Here is an 18,370-nt window from a genome sequence, read left to right on the forward strand (position 1 = left end):
ACCTTCACTCTGCCGGCTAGCGGGAGGCCTGCCTGCGCATAGCAGAAGGCAATGCAATCTGCCAGACAGTTTGACAAGGTCTGCTTACCCACCACCACTCCCAGCCTGTTGGCATCAAAAGACACGAAGAGCTGAGTGGACTGTCTGTGGCCCACAGTGCGATCCAGGTAGAAAGCCAAGGCCCTTTTACAGTCCAAAGTATAAAGAGCCCTTTCCCCCAGGTGGGAATGAGGCCTCAGAAATAAGGTGGGCAAAAAGATGGCCTGATTGAGGTGGAAATCAATCACGACCTTGGGCAGAAACTTAGTATGCGTACGTAGGACAACATGAACGTGGAAGAACTTTGTGTATGGTGCGTATATAACTAGAGCCTGAAGCTTGTTAACCTTACAAGCCGACGTGATCGCCACCAGAAACATAACTTTCCAGGTGAGGAATTTCAGATCACAGGACTACAGTTGCTCAAAAGCAGGTTGCATGAGTCGTGCTAGGACAACGCTGAAGTCCCAGGACTCAACCAGAGGCTGCAGAGGGGGTTTCAACTGGAGGAGGCCCCGCATGATACTGCCCACTAAGGGTTGGACCGAAACGGGCATGCCAGCAACACCTCGGTGGTACATGCTGACAGCGGTGAGATGAACCCTGACCGAGCTGGTCTGAAGCCCAGTCTTGGACAGATGCCACAGCCGGGGAAGGGGGCATGAAAAAGGATCCAAATCATGGCTCGCACACCAGATGGAAAATCTTTTCCATTCCATCTGTAGGACCTGGTGGAAGGCTTTTGAGACGCTACCAGGACCTGGGAGACACAGTCCAAGAACTCCAAAGGCTGGAGGACTACGCGCTCAACATCCAAGCCATGAGGTTCAATGCTGGGACATGGATTAGCAATAGTAGGCACACTTTCTCTTTCCCCCTGATCTCAGTAGTCTCCCCTCCCCACCCACTACTCCAATGTAGGCTTGAGAAATATAGAAATACACATTCTCTAGATACAGAAATGCTGCATCTACAGAATTAAAAAAAAGCATGTTTTCATTTTCTGTCAATCATGTAAACCTAGATCACACATCACCAGCAGAACTAAGTCAAGAAATCTCCAACACAAATTTCAAATTTTGTCTAAATAATCAAGAAGTAGAGCACAACCCTGGACTATGTATATTGTGACCTGACATTAACTATCTGCCAAATTGGCTGTAAGACATTATAAGATAAACTCCTAAGAGCCCTACATGCAGTTTTACTATTTTATAAATCTTACAGCATTACACCAACAATTTTAGAAAATGGACACAATATCTTATTCAGATGATATTTAAGTCTTTAGAGATTACACAAATTATACCAACAGGTGTCAGTTAATTGTTGGAGACAAATGCAGAATAAAGAGACTGTGCCATAGCATAAATAAAAATGTGCAGATATCACAACAAGCCAGATGCTTTATAGAATGCAACAATGGAAAAGCAGAAACATCATCATCAATTATAAAATATCAAAGAATAAAATGAAGAAATATAAATCAGGAATCATAATCATAAAACTATACTGTTAAAAAGAATACATATTTCAAAACATCTGATGAACAGAACATCCAGTAATTAAAATCATGTTATAAATTTCCCAAATCAGCAATAAAATAGTTCAAAACAGAAGAAACATCAAACACCCAAGAATTAAAACTAATAAGGATTAAAGCATCTCCTGCTCTCCATACCTTGAATCCTTTAGATTAGAAAATAAGAACATAAGAAATTGCCATACTGGGTCAAACCAAGGGTCCATCAAGCCCAGCATCCTGTTTCCAACAGTGGCCAATTCAGGCTATAAGCACCTGGCAAGTACACAAACACTAAGCAGATCCCATGCTACTGATGCCAATAATAGCAGTGGCTATTCTCTAGACAACTTGATTAATAGCAGTTAATGGACTTCTCCATGAACTTATCCAAAGCTTTTTTAAACCCAATTACACTAACTGCACTAACCACATCTTCTGACAACAAATTCCAGAGTTTAATTGGGCGTTGAGTTAAAAAGAATTTTCTTCAATTAGTTTTAAATGTGCTACTTGCTAACTTCATGGCGTGCCCCCTAATCCTTCTATTATACGAAAGAGTAAATAACAGATTCAAATTTACCCGTTCTAGACCTCTCATGATTTTAAAGACCTCTATCATATCCCCCATCAGCCGTCTCTTCTCCAAGCTGAACAGCCCTAACCTCTTTAGTCTTTCCTCATAGAGGAGCTGTTCCATCCCCTTTATCATTTTGGTCACTTTTCTCTGTACCTTCTGCATCGCAACTATATCTTTTTTGAGATGCGGCGACCAGAACTGTACACAGTATTCAAGGTGCGATCTCACCATAGACCATTTAATCCTACTCTCTGTTTCCTGTCTTTCAACCAGTTTGTAATCCACAAAAGGACACCGCCTCCTATCCTATGATTTTTTAGTTTCCTTAGAAGCCTCTCGTGAGGGATTTTGTCAAAACGCCTTCTGAAAATCCAAATACACTAAATCTACCAGTTCACCTTTATCCGCATGTTTATTAACCCCCTTCAAAAAAAAGAAGCAGATTTGTGAGGCAAGATTTGCCTTGAGTAATTTCATGCTGACTGTGTTCCATTAAACCATGTCTTTCTATATATTCTGTGATTTTGATTTTTAGAATAGTTTCCACTATTTTTCCCAACACTGAAGTCAGGCTCACTGATCTATAGTTTCCTGGATCGCCCCTGGAGCCCTTTTTAAATATTGGGGTTACATTGGCCACTCTCCAGTCTTCAGTTACAATGGATGATTTTAATGATAGGCTGAAAATTTAAACTAAAAGATCTGAAATTTCATTTTTTAGTTCCTTCAGAATCCTGAGGTGTATACCATTTGGTCCAGATGATTTGTTACTCTTTAGCTTGTCAATCTAGTTTACTACATCTTCCAGGTTCACAGTCATTTGGTTCAGTTCATCTGAATCATCATCCTTGAAAACCATCTCTGGAACAGATATCTCCCCAACATCCTCATTAGTAAACACAGAAGCAAAGAATTCATTTAGTCTTTCTGCAATGGCCTTATCTTCCCTAAGAGCCCCTTTAACCCCTTGGTCATCTAATGGTCCAACAGACTCCCTTATAGGTTTCTTGCTTCAGATATATTTAAATCACCCCGAGGTTATCGTGGATTGGAGAATGAGGTTGCACAAACTTTATTTTCTCTCTCACACACATACACTTATACATGTTCATTCTCTCATGCACACAGGTTATTACACATGGCATGTGACACAGACTCTCTCACACACATAGGCAGTCTTTCTCTCTCACACACACACACGGGTTCTGTCTTATACACACAACATATGTGTGTTTGTGTGTGTGTGAACCTATTTGCGAGGCTATGTGCAAGTGTATGTGCTGTGAGAGCCTGGTATGATACACACAAAATTACATGTTCATTCTTTCACACTCCCTCTCTCATATACATGCCCATGCTCATACACACTCCCTCTCTCTCGACCATACACACACACACGAGCTTGATGTTCTTCACACATACGTAGGCTCTGTCTCTCACACACATGCTGAGTCACACACATGCAGGTTCTGTCTCTTGCCAACATATACACATGCAGGTTCTGTCTCTCTCACACAAATACACATATACACATTCAGGCTCTGCCAGTCTCACACAAATATACACACATGCAGGTTCTGTCTCATACACAAACACATGCTCTTTCGCTCACATACATACACGCTCTTTCGCTTTCATACATACACGCTCTTTCGCTCACATACACACACACTCTGTCGCTCTCACATACACATGCACACACAAGCAAGCTCGGTCTCTCTCACACTTGCAAGCTCTGTCTCATGCATGTAGGATCTGTCTCTTTCTCATTCACACACACACTCACACAGGCCTCTTCTCTCTCACACACACACAAGCACGCACAGGTTGAGAGCCTCCCCTTCTCCCATTGGCCTCTACTTCAGCCACCAGTGAGATGAGCTCCATTGGTGGTCATAGGGTCCTCTATTCCTTTGGCTGGCCTCCCTCCTTCAGCCATTAGTAAGATGGGTTCCGCTGGCGGCTGCCAGGTCACAGTGCAGGTCCATTTACATTTTTTTTTTTGGAGTGGGCAATAAGTGGCAGCAGAACTTGAGCATAATCAACATCATCTCCTGCTGCCATGGGTTCGATTTTGTGACCCGAGCAATCGCTGGCTTCCATCCACCGCCCACCGCCCCCAGCTGGCAGGAGCAGATGACATTCATGTAAACACGACTCCCGTTGCCAGCTGGGGGTGGCGGGAGGTGGATGGAAGCCAATGATCGTTCAAGTAATAGCTGCACCCAATCTGATGTACAAAATTTACCCCGTCCTCCCCTCTGTAGAAGTGTTCCCTTAGTCTCCACGCCCTGTGCAGTTGCTCAAGTCGCACACCCCTAAAGCCAGCTATGCTTTGGAAATGGAGCTGCATGGGACCTTTGTCTGTGGTGTGAAGTCTGAATCAGAAACCATATGAGACTCGAGGATCTGAAAATATATACGTAGAGGAGAGAAAAGACAGGGGAATATGATACAGACTTTCAAATACCAAAAAAGTATTAATGCTCAAGAAGTAAATCTTTTTCATTGGAAAGGTAGTTCTAGAATTAGGGAGTATGATATGAAACTCCAAAGAGGTACAACTCAGAACTAAAGTCAGAAAATATTTTTTCACAGAATGCCTTCCAAGTGCAGGAGGAGACAAAATATGGTAACAATTCAAAAAGGCATGGGATAAACACCAAGGATCCTTCAGATGGTAATGAAGCACTGATGTAAAATGTATGGACCAACAGTTACAATGCTAAAAAGAAAGCATGGGGTAAGCTGCATGGAACAGCAATTACAACCCTGAAAACCTTGCTGGGCAGACTGGATGTTCCATTTTTGCCTTTTTCTAAAGTCATTTACTATGTTACTAAATCTGTGGCACATGTGTTTGGAGTGAGAGCTGGTCCGACTTTCCCTTGGATATGGCATTATTCCTATCCACTAGAATCAAAGAAGCAAAGGGTTAAAGGTAATCAGTTTAGATTTATGAAATGGTGGGATGAACAGCTTAATTATGCTACCACAGAAGAGTTATCTGTCATGTGTTTTTTTACATTTATGGTTTTGTTTTTATTTGATTTATTTCACTATATTTTATTACGTATGCTTATCTGTTGCCCAGCAAATACTTTGGATTGTCAGGGCTAGAAATGTTATAAATAAATAAATAAATAAATAAAAGTGTGTCAGGCCATTTTGAGCCTGACCTTCAGCTACTCAATTTCAGTAGCCATTATTGTACAGCATTAAGTCATAATATCATCCCCTCTGGCTGAAGGAAAATTGTGAGGACTGATGGCTATTGCAGGTGCTATGGAGAAAGGGAGTCATACATTCACTATTGTATTTCTGTAAGTTTGTGCAAGATTTTGCAGTTGAGGATATTATTGAAGAAATTATTTCCATGAGTGCTAGATTAATCATTTTTGGATGCTGACACAGTTGTCTTTGGAAATACATATGGATCTGATCTGTAAAATATTATTGGCAGGCAAGTGAGCCATCCTATCAAAAAATGGAAGGATCTGGCTTTGCCGCCCTTCAGCTAGTTTAAGAGAGCTTGAGAACGAATGGAGATGACTCCTGAGAAGAATAAAAACAGAGTCAGTTTGTTCAGTTTGGATCCTTTAACTGGTTAATATCCTGTGCATCCTGGAAAATGTGTAAATTGTCCAGTTAGAAATTTTTTTTCTTTTTTTCTCTTTGGTGGAAGGCATTAAGAGGGATAATTAATTTTATATATTCTTCACTTGTTTTTTTTCTTTACAAGGTTATTGGCATTGCATATTACTTTATCTTTTCTTAATGAATCAGCATGGTTGAAACATAGAAATGACTGCAGAAGAAGACCAAACGGCCCATCTAGTCTGCCCAGCAAGCTTCACACATTTTTTCTCTCATACTTATCTGTTACTGTGACCGCTGAGGTAAGGGCCCTTATTGGTAACTTTTTTGGTTCTAATTTCCTTCCACCCCTGCCATGGATGTAGAGAGCAGTGCTGGAGCTGCATCAAAGTGAAGAATCAAGCCTAATTGGTTAGGGGTAGTAACCGCCACAATAAGCAAGCTACTCCCACGCTTATTTGTTTACCCAGACTATGCAATTCAGTCCTTGTTGGTCGTTGTCTGAATGTACATCCTCTTATCTTCATCCCCCCCCCGCCTTTGAAGCAGTGAGCTGTGCTATATATTTATTCAAAGTGAAGTATCAAGCTTAATTGGTTTGGGGTAGTAACCGCCGCAACAAGCATAAGAACATAAGAACATAAGAAAATGCCATACTGGGTCAGACCAAGGGTCCATCAAGCCCAGCATCCTGTTTCCAACAGTGGCCAATCCAGGCCATAAGAACCTGGCAAGTTTGCATTCACAAATAAGCTACTCCCACGCTTATTTGTGAATGCAAATCCTTTGGCCCACATTTCCTCTTGCCGTTGAAGAATAGAGCAATGTTGGAGTCGTATTAACCGTGTGCATGTTTATTGAATAAGGGTATTAATCACCAGGTAGTAGCCGTCGTTCTCGCAAGCCACCCCCATGCCTCTTCTCTTCATTCACATCCTAAAGACTTTATGGATCCACAGTGTTTATCCCAAGCCCCTTTGAAATCCTTCACAGTTTTAGTCTTCACCACTTCCTCTGGAAGGGCATTCCAGGCATCCACCACCCTCTCCGTGAAGAAATACTTCCTGACATTGGCTCTGAGTCTTCCTCCCTGGAGTTTTAAATCATGACTCCTGGGGTTCTGCTGATTTTTTTGTAATGGAAAAGGTTTGTCATTGACTTTGGATCATTAAAACCTTTCAAGTATCTGAAGGTCTGTATCATATCACCCCTGCTCCTCCTTTCCTCCAGGGTATACATATTTAGATTCTTCAATCTCTCCTCATAAGGCATTCGATGAAGACCATACACCTTTGTGGTCGCCCTTCTCTGGACCACCTCCATCCTGTCTCTGTCCCTTCGGAGATACGGTCTCCAGAACTGAGCACAGTACTCCAGGTGAAGCCTCACCAAGGACCTGTACAAGGGGATAATCACTTCCCTTTTCTTACTCGATATTCCTCTGTTCTTACTCGATATTCATCTATCTGAAACACTTCAAACCTAATCGCCCAGAGGAGTTTGAGCTCTTTTCTGGCCTTTTCCTAGAGCAGGGCTAAAGATTTGAAAGTAAGCAGACTTAGCATTGCTCAGTATCTTAGCTGAAGGGCAGCCGATCTGTTAAGAATAAGAGTGCAACTCTGTACTTTTCCTTCTCTGTCCTTATCAGGAGTGATCAGAGAGGATGAGGTAATCCAGCCTTTGTTTTTTCTCTTTTCTGTCATCTTCAGTGTCCACTTTTCTTGAACTCCAAAGTTTTCTTCCCCTATCATGAACTACTTAGACTGATTATCTTCCCAGGAAACCCCTTCCCTGATTATGTTCCCTTTCAATTTCTCCTTAACACACAATGCATATCACTATTTTAATCAGTCCACTGTACTAAATCCTCTCTAACCAGGGATACCGTTCATACTCTCCCTCTCCTATACACTCCAATCCCATGGCCAACTACAGCTATTTGGTATGTAATCAAACCTCCCACTAGAGGGAAAGATAAAAAATATATACCCATCATCCCCTTGCTATCCCTAATTCAATTTTCAAAGAAAGAGATAGCTGATCAAACTATTAACACTATGTGCTTCAGCAAATCCACTCTACCTATACATGTGATCTGGGAGCAGTGACACCCTCACCAACCAAAACTAACCCATCCTAGAGAACTCCATCCTATCTCACTTCAATCCATTACTTTCATCCAATCTAAACAGACCATCCCTCCTTCTCTACAACTCGGTCTTCTCAATACACACTCAGCAAACCACAACTCCCAACATATAACAGACATCATTGAAGAATTTAACCTTTACTTACTATTCCTTACTGAGACCTGGATTGGAGAGGGCTACACTATCTCTTTCACTCAGCTATGCCCAACCTAGATATATGGTCTACCACACACCTTGTCGCATAGTAAGAGGTGGAGGAGTTGCAATCATTTTCAAAGATATCCTAATTATTGAACTAGTATCCTTTATATACATAGGCAAATGTAAATACTTAACTATTAAGATTCAGGGCAATGCAGGTCCAAAACTCATGATAATCTATCATCCTGCGAAAAATCACCCAGATTCCCTTCTCAAATTATCTTAAGTCATATGTGATGTTGTTATCATCTCCCCCAATCTGTTGTTTCTAAGAGACTTCAATTACCATGCAGAGGACCCCTTAAGGGCTACACTTCAACCTTCCAGCTTAACATGGATGAGCTGGGTCTCACCCAGAAAATAAAGGTTCCAACCCATAAACACGTACACACTCTCGACCTAATTTTCCATTCTTTCAATATCAAACTAGACCTATCTTCATTATCAGTGATTCCTATCTCCTGGCCAGACCACAACCTAGATCACCTTACAAAACCCTAGTCAAACACCTATCACCCAAGCACCATGACCTCCATCCAGAAACATTTCCACAGTCACCAGTGACACCCTAAGAGAACACCTAAAAATACGAACTCCCTTCAACATTTCAGACCAACCTGAGCTTCTACTTCAGTACTGGAATGAGACATTACTGCTGTCATTGAAATACTAGCATCTTTCAAGCCAAATCCCATTAAAACTGTCCGAAATTCTCTTTAGTTCTACAAGATCTTCGCCTACTCAAATAACAATCTTGACAACTTGAATGGACTTAGCAAAAACAGAAAACACATTCCAACAGAAAGCAGCTCTGCAAAGAACACTCCAAAAAGTACAAAGAAGCCATATGTAAAGCAAAAAAAGGCCACATTTCTAAACAACTCAAACTAGCGATGAATCATCCAAGTAAACTCTTTGAACCTGTGTAGGAACTTTCTAAACCTGAAGCTGAAACACCCACCACTGCCATTGATTATCTTTTAGTAGAAGACTTTGCTTAATTCTTCACAGAAAAAAAATCTGAAAATGAGATCTTCCCTAGATGCACTTCCCTTCTTAACTTCACTGATCACGGCATTACATCTCCCAAGGTGAAATGTATATTTACTTGTTAATTTCCTTTCCTTTAGACCTAGCATACTAGTCCACACAGGCAGGGATGCACCCCATGGCTAGCAGATTGAGGCTAAAACAAAAATGAAAGAACAATCTTCACTACCTATAAAAGGCCTAGTGCTGCTTCAGCTCCTCAGTATGTTATGCCAAGGCTAGAAACCAACCAGAAACCATTGTTAGTTCTGATTTCCCCAACTGACATTATAAAAATAATCTTCTTCCATCACTGGTGTCTCCTTCTTGGATACTATCCCTAGAACCCAAATACCAATTCCAAGTTCGCAATCAGGATTACTGCATTCCACATGGACAATGTTGCACTTGCCGTTGTTTCTTCTGAGGGTAACATTCCCCTGGAACTGCAAAGAGAGAAGAAGAAAAAATGACATTGCTTCACAAGAATAATTTTCTTAGTCAAACCACAAAGGCCAGAGACTGAGGATACCCTCTGTTTCCCTTTCCCTAGGCTGCATTTCTCTGCTGGAACGAAGGCCCTCTTTTTGCTAAATTCTATCCGTATGTCTACATATATCTATAGGTATGTCCGTGTGTATACAGTATATATAAGTCCATTCACCTTTTTTTGACCATAGTTGTTTTCTTGGAGTAAGTCCTGGACTAGTCTACTAGGACTAAAGGAAAGGAAATTAACATGTAAGTATAAACTTCACCTTCCTTTTTGTCCTGCAGACTAGTTGGGATGTACCTGAACCGTTCTTAGCCTGGGTGGGAGTTACTTAGGCCTACTTCCAACATTCTTATATTAGATGCCATGTCTTTATTTTCCTTTAAAAGAACTAACCTCTAATATTTTGTCAATGTATACTGAGATGCCCTTATAGCTGCCCTACAGATTTCTCCTAGGGTCACTGGTCTGCCCGGTGCAAAGGACACTGTCTGGTCTTTGCCAAGTGTACTTTTACGCTCCCAAACCTTTGCTTTGCCTTTGCTTCAATAATCCATTATGTACTTGCTGCTTTTGAAGTAACTTCTTTCTTGCAGGCCTCTGCAACCAAATATAACCTTCTGCTTGAGTTCCTGCACTCATTTGTGAATTGCAGATATCCTCGAGGAGCCTTAAGCCTATCTCCCGCTTCTGACCTTGACCATTTGCATTCATAAAAAAAATGTTGAATGACGTGTCCTATTTGGGCAAGTTAAGAGTCTGTTAAGATTTTGAAATGACTCGTAAAGAGTATGTTAAGTGGAGGATCCTTTTAGAAGATAAGTATTGAGGTGTTATGGGATTAAAAGGTTTTTAAATGAACTGGAAATGATAATACAAGTGCCTGATTTGAAAATGCCTGCAGCCCATTGCGTGGCAAGAGACATCAGATAAATTAGAACACGCTTACATTTCTGATACCATGTTCGTTGTTTATAGGCTTGTAAGTGATCTTTAAAGAGATTAGAAGATTTGCACCTCTATATGCTTTTGTGGATTTTTCAAAATTGTTCACAGCCAGTATAGAGTAAAAACAGAAAAATGCAGATTTTATGGAAACAAATTGGAAACAGTTACACATCTCATTGTTAGATGTGACGTGCTAATGACAGAAGGCTTGTATACAGAAGGGCACAAGATGACACTGCTGATTCATTGGGAATTTTGTAAACATTATAACTCTGTAGTACCAAACAAACACTGGGAGCACAACCCTAAAAGAACAGAAGAAAACAAAGAAGTTGTGATCACCTGGGAGTTTCCTTTTTCTCCCAACAGGAAGATTGATACTAAAAAAACAAACAAACCAGATATTGTGAAGGAGAAAAACATAAGAATGGCATTGCTGATGAGGTGTCAGTATCCAGTAACTATTCTGTGGCTCATATGGAGAAAGAGATGCAAGAGATGCAAAGAGATGCAAGATATGACAGACATATACAGAACTAGTTCCAATTATGTTGGGTGCCACTGACCTATTTAATGGAGAAATGAGTCCATCTGTTTTCCTTAGTGTAAACAGATGGACTCAGGACCAGTGGGTTTATGCTCCCTGCCAGCCGATGGAGACAGAGCAAGCTGATGTCACAGTATATATAGTCCTGCAGTGATGCCAGGGTAGCTGCCAACGAGATAGCAGAGAGAACTGAAGAGGACGCATATGTGCCCTTGCCCACATCACCACTTCCAGCTTAGCTGCCATCAAGCAGAGTACCTGTAGGTAGGACCACACCGTCGGGCATATGGTGTTCACCAACTGATGCACTTGAGACATCAATCTCTGGATCTGAACTTCCGGTAGGAAAACTCTGTCCTGTCCTGTGTAGAACCGGACCCCCAGATACCTCAATGGCTGGGATGGTTGAAGAGTGCTCTTGGTCAGGTTCACTACCCAACTGAGCTCCTGCAATATGGAGATCACTTTGTGTGTCACCAGGCAGCTCTCTTCCTGAGACTTGGCTCAAATCAGCCAGTCGTCTAAATATGGATGCACCAGGATTCCTTCTTTTCACAAAGCCGTCGCTACTACCACCATAATCTTAGAAAATGTTCTGGGAGTGGTGACTAGACCAAAACTGTTAATGGCGCCCCAAAACTGTTAATGGCACCCCAGTACCACAAAGCATAGAAAGCATTGGTGTTCCAATTGGATGGGAATATGAAGATAAGCCTCTGACAGATCCAAGGAGGCCAGAAATTCTCCCAACAGAATGTAAGGTTTCCATTCGAAAATGAGTCACCTTTAAGTGACTGTTGACCCTCTTGAGATCCAGGATGGGACGAAAAGAGCCCTCCTTCTTTGGCACAACAAAATTAATGGAATATCGCCCCATACTTTCTTGAGACATGGGCACTGAAACCACAGCCCTCAGTCTGAGGGGCCTTTGAAGCGTGAACTCCGCTGCCTGCTTCTTCTGTGGGGAGTGGCAAAGGGACATCATGCACACTTACTGAGTAAAACTGCGAAATTCCAGTGCATACCCTTCACGTATCACCTCCAGGACCCACTGGTCCAACATGATCTCGACCCACCTCTGATAAAAGAGATGTCCCCCTATTTCCTGTTCCAGAAGGTGGGTCAGCAAACCTTCATTAGGAAGCTCGGGAAGGTCCACCACCTGAGCCTGCTCCTCTCTTGGGCTGTCGGGGATGAAAGGACTGAGACCTACCGAAAGGCTGAATCCGCTGAAAGGTCGTCCCTCTGTAGGGATGAAAACGCATGGAACCCCAGAAACAACCCCTCATACCAAAGGGGAGCTGTGATTGTTTCTTAGCCTCTGGCAACTGAGGCACCGAAGTCTCGCCCCACTTAATGGCCAGTTTCTCCAACTTGCTCCCAAACAAGAGCGAGCCTTTAAAGGACATCTTGGTAAGATTGGCTTTGGAAGCTGAGTCAGCTGACCAATTTCATAACCAGAGTTGACGCCTGGATGCTACCTCAAACCAATCCTCTGGCCGAGGTCTGGACCAAATCACAGCCTGCGTCTGCTAAAAATTGCCTCCAGACTCATCAACCTTCTGAGAGAGAAGCAAACAAGATCTCGCCACTAGGGTACAACAGAATACAATCTGTAAATTCTTCGCCAATGCCTCAAAGGCTTGTTTAAGAATAGCCTCAATATGTACATCCTTCAAGGCCGCTCCTTCCTCTACAGGAACAGTCGTCAGCTTAGAAACGGCATATATCAGAGCATCCACTTTGGGAAAATGCAAACGCACTCACAGCCGGATCCAGGGGGTACAGGCCTTCCAATGTCCAGCTCCCTTTAAAATTTGCCTCTGGGGCATCCCATGCCAGATCAATCAATTCCTGAATGGCATCCATCACAGGGAAAAAACAAGAGGCTTTACGTAAGGAAACCAAAATGGGATTCTTCCTCAGCTCTGAGGGGACAACTATAACTGTACACAATACTCAAGGTGTGGTCTCACCATGGATCTATACAGAAGCATTATGATATTCTACATTTTAGTCTCCATTCCTTACCAAATAATTCATAACTTACAATTACCCTGTTTTTTGTAACTTTCTCACATCCTAAATATTGTTATTATACCTGTTAAGTTTCATTCTATATGTGACGTTGAATTGGGAAATGTTTTACTATGTTACTCTCTGCCTTTACTCACATTGTTAATTGTAAACCGGGTTGATGTGATTCCATCATGAAACTCGGTATAATAAAAATAATAAATAAATAAATAAATTTTCTTTTTTGACTGCCGTCACACACTGAGCTATGGATTTCAGCGTATTGGGTGGTGACTCCTAATATAGAACCCAGCACAGTATACCTATACAGTAGTTAGGATTATTTTTCCCTATGTGCATCATTTTGCACTTGTCCACATTAAATTTCATCTCCCATTTAGATGCCCAGTCCTCTAGTCTTACAAGGTCCTTCTGAAGTTCTTCAAAATCTGCTTATGGTTTAACAACTTTGAATAATTTTGTCATCTGCAAATTTAATTATCTCAATTGTTGCTCCTTTTTCAGATTTATGAATATATTAAACAGCTCTGTGCCCGGTACAGATCCCTGAGGCATGCTACTATTTACTTTTTGCATAGGAAAATTGTTTAGTCCTACTCCCTGTTTTCTGTCTTTTAGCCAGTTACCAAACCACAATAGGACACTGTCTCATTTTATAATTTCCTGAGGAATCTCTCAAGGCTTTTGGATCACCCCAGACCCTTTTTAAAAATTGTTGACGTAGCCACCCTCCAGTCTTCAGTACTGTGGCAATTTTTAGTGATAAGTTACAGATTACTAGTAACAGGTCTGCAATTTCATATTTGAGTTCTTTTAGAATTCTAGGGTGAATACCATCTAACCCTGGTGATTCATTATTCTTTAGTTTGTCAGTTTGCTCTATTACATCATCCATTTTAAAAGTAATTTGCATCAGTTTCTCTAACTCATCACCAACTGCATGCAAAGCAGTTCACTATTAGGCAATTTCATCTAAATAAAATAACAGTTTGCCTGAAAAATCACAAGCCGCATTATTTTAATTAAAGTTAGCTACAACGCAGATGTTGTAGCTAACTTTCCTGGAAGCATCAGGACACAATACTCCTGGGGCTGTCACTTAAAGGTTCAGAGTGGCTCAAATGAACCCCCCCCCCCAAATGTGTGGAAATCCCCCCCCCTAGGAATTTTGTGAGCCCCCTTCCACCCTCCACCCCCCCCCCCCCCCATCGCCCATAGAGGTGGTCCCAGTGTCAGATTTTTTTGAATTTAAAAATAAATGTGTGTGGCGAAGGCCCCTGCTCTTCCTTCCCAACCCTGCCTTTTTGTAGAAAATGACCCTCCTCCCAGTCTCTGAAATCCCTCCATAGGCACCCAGATCCTGACCTTAGCCTAACCCCTCCCAGTAATACCTTACTGTTCATGGTGGTGTAGGGGGCCTATTACACCCCCTAGGCTCCAGGGCCTGCACAGAGTTAAAATGGTGCTGACCGGCCGCATTTCAATTTATGCCCCCTACCACACGGCCCTCTGGCCCTTTAACAAAATGGCAGCTCCAAGCAAAGGGGGCACATCACCCAGCATTTGGAGGCCTACCAATAAGTCTACTAACCAGCTTACTAATCCCTATGGTATTTTTCTCCTCTGGGAAAATACCACACCTTGGTAAATGGCCCCCAAAGATTGTTACAGTATGGGTATCTCTCTAACATCCTCCCCAGTAAAGACTGAAGCAAAGAATTTAATTTTTCTATTGTGACCTTTGTTCTCCCTGAGTGCCCCTTTTACACCTGGTCATAATGATTCTACTGACTCTCTCTCACAGGCTTCTTAGTTCAAATGTATTTGAGAAAGTTATTGGTTTCTGCTGCTATAGTACATTTCTTTTCAAATTTTTTGGCCTCTCTCTCAGAGGCCTGGTGGAAAAAAAGATAACCAATGGGAGTGATACCATGGTACAAATTATATCAAAATGGCAGGGCAGATTAAATGGATGGAGAGGTGGCACTATATGTTAAGGATGGTGTAGAATCAAGCAGGATAAAGTCCTGTATGAAGCAAAATGCACTGTGGAATCTTTACAGGGAAGGGTATAGCAGTGGGTGTATATTACTGTTTGCCTGGTGAGGATCACGTAAAAGACTGTGAAATATTAGCAGAAATGAGAAAGGCAAATAAAATTGGCAACAGAATAATAATGGGAAATTTAACTTGCCCCAGTATTGATTGGCTAAACATCTCATCAAGACATACTAGAGAGGTAAAGTTTCTAGATGCAACAAATGACTGCTGCATGGAGCAGCTGATCCTAGAACCAACAAGAGGGGGTACCCATTTCAATCTGGTCCCTCAGTGGAATGCAGTTACCTTGTGTAAGGGGTAATGGTAGTGAAACCACTTAACAATAGTGATCATAATATAATTTAATTTGACATAATCACCTGGAGGACATCAAGTAAAACTACTGCAAAAGTATTCAACTTTAAAAAGGGAGACAACAACAAAATGAGAAAATTAGTTGGAAAAAAAACTAAAAGGAGTGGTTACAAATGACTTGCATGAGGCTTGGGCATTGTTTCAAAACAGCATCTTGGAAAGCCAGATAAAATGTATTCCATACATTTAAAAAGGTCAAAGGAAGACCAAACAACTGCCAGCATGGTTAAATGGTGAAATGAATGGGGAATTAAATTAGAAAATAGCATAAGCGCTGTTGTTAATCTTAGGGCCTGAGTCACTAAGACTTTTCTCCTTTTCTGCATCTATGGGAAAAGACCATGATAAATCAGGCTATCAGTGTTATTTCTATTATCATTTTATGTATTGAAAACACACGATCATTTGTGAGCTCACATAAATATATACGCACACTCACAATCATACACATAGCAGTACCCTCACACCTCTAGTTGTGCACATTTATAGGCTCACTCATAAGCTTCTGCATGCATTCCAGTGCCCACTCATATAAAGACTCACTGTTGTTTCTTGGTTAACTCTTGCTCCTTCTGTACCAGGTCCTGTTTCAGGGAAGCTAACATTTCCACACTGACATCCACCTGACGAGTGAGCTCAGAAGCCCGGTCCTCCAGATCCTGCTTCTCCTGGCTCAGCCTCACACTCTCCTGCTTTGCCTTCTCCAGTTCTGTGCTCTTCCTGTCCAGTTCCACCTGCAAACGACCCACCTGGGATGCAATCTTCTGCTCTACCTCCTCTGTCAGCTTCTCCAACCGCTTATCCACTTCCAGCTTTTCAAATGCTCTGACCTTTAATCTAGCAAGGCCTTCCTCATAGGCAGCATCTACTGCAGCTGAGGCAGCCGCTGCTGCTGCCACAGCACTGGAAGGCGTTGATGTGGCCATCCCCTTTTTCGTAAAAATCTCACTCAGGGGGATTTCTATTTCATGCACGTAACGAGATGACACAGAATCCAGGTCCTCCGCCTGAACTAGATCGCAGGTGAATCTCTGCTCCTTCCCTTGGAAGGAGGTACTTTCGAAGATGTCCCTGCGGGTGGCTGGAGTCAGCAGGGTGGTATCAGTGGACAAAGGGAATACAGTGGCATCACAGATGCTATTGGTCTTGGAGAGGACGTAAAGGGTCTCGTAGGTATGATTGTACTCCAGATGAGCCCGCAATGATGAGAGGCTCCGAAAGCGCTTGTGTTCCCCGCACCGCGGACAACGATAGGGAAGGTCCAGAGAGGCCATTCCTCAACTGCAACCACAATGTCTACTGTGCACCCGTCCTCGGAATAACCACCAATGACCTCTCATGGTGTGTTTGCTTGGCTGTAGCATCAGAAGCAGCAGAGAGTACAAGGTGCCACCACAAGGTATAGCCTTGGGTCCACAGAGCCATATCTGGGATAAGCAGAAAAACAAGCCCATCCAAGTTTCAGTCTTCCTTGTTCCATTCAGCCAGATTTCAAAAAGATGCCAGCAGGTATATTAATTTGGAAATGAATTTGCTGAAAAAGAAAAGAAATTAGGATCAACATACAGTAGCATATAGACTGCTTTACTTCCTCCCTCCACCCACCTCACCCATAGCCTTATTCTCACCAACTGCTGCACAAATGTACCTATGATCCTACTATTTGTACATCATCCAGGAAATGTTTTTTCTCTACACCATCCTGGAATACCAGCAATTCCTGTCCCAGCCAACCTAGAAATGGGAGCCTGAAAACAGATTGGCAGTGCTAACACAGATTATTGAACCACCAGATTAATTTCAATGCACAGTGGTCCTCCATTTGCTAAGGATTTTTTTTCATATGGGCAAACTCACTGGAATATCTAATTCATACAGGTCATTACAAACTTAGCATGTTGAAGCATCTTAAGCCATTGTTAGAGCCAACAGATTTTAGATTTGTTTTGCAACCCTTACTTTTATTGAGCTTTCACTATTGCAATTCACTATTTCTGGGTCTTTCAAATTCAGTTTTACATCAATTACAATTACTCCAAAATTTGGTGGCCCGGTTATTAACAGATTGTAAAAGGTTTGATGATATCACTCCAGTATTAGCAACATTACACTGGCTTCCAATACATTCACAAATTGAATATAAGATTCTCATTTTAATACATAAACTGATTGGATATGCAAAAACCTCGTGGCTTGCTGCTCAGTGTACATATTCCATCTTGATCTCTCTAGTCACAGAGCAAAGGTTTATTAGAGGTTCTATCTTTTAATTTAACATATCTTGGTGAAATCTGGGACTGAGCCTTTTCTGTGGCTGGTACAATTTTGTGGAACAATATTTATTTATTTTTTATTTATTTAGTGCTTTTTTATACCGACATTCACGATACAGAACATATCATATCAGTTTACAAGGAACAGGGGGGTTATAATATTAACATTAACATAGAAGAAAAGGCAAAAGTTACATTAAAACAAGGGTACTAAAACTAGGAAGAAGAGAAGCCAGTAGCAGAAGTTAACTCGGTGACTATAACAATAACAAATCATTTACAATGTCGGTAATGGAGTCCATTGAATAGAAGGCATTGGAATAAGACTATAGCTGAGACTGGCCTGAGTTAAGGGAAGGCTTGTTAAAACAGCCAGGTCTTGAGTTTTTTTCTGAACGTCAACAGGCAAGGTTCTTGTCTGAGATCAGAGAGAATAGCATTCCAGATGGCTGGCCCCGCTCTCGAGAAGGCCCGTTATCTAGTGGCTGAATGAAGGGTGGATTTGGTAGGAGGGGCGTGCAGAGATCCTTTGTAGGCTT

General features: G+C 41.9%; 1 protein-coding gene across 1 annotated transcript in view; it reads right to left on the reverse strand.

The window, feature by feature from the left end:
* Positions 1 to 16,832, reverse strand: part of FBXO41 (F-box protein 41) — a 159,718-nt gene extending 142,886 nt beyond the window's left edge. Inside the window, exon 1 of the mRNA XM_029594661.1 lies at positions 16,102 to 16,832. Within this exon, the coding sequence (XP_029450521.1) occupies positions 16,102 to 16,832 (731 nt within the window). The remainder of the gene's footprint in view (positions 1 to 16,101) is intronic.
* Positions 16,833 to 18,370: the final 1,538 nt, after the last annotated feature.

This window comes from Rhinatrema bivittatum, chromosome 1, assembly GCF_901001135.1.
Source record: "Rhinatrema bivittatum chromosome 1, aRhiBiv1.1, whole genome shotgun sequence".
NCBI classification, from domain to species: Eukaryota; Metazoa; Chordata; class Amphibia; order Gymnophiona; family Rhinatrematidae; genus Rhinatrema; species Rhinatrema bivittatum.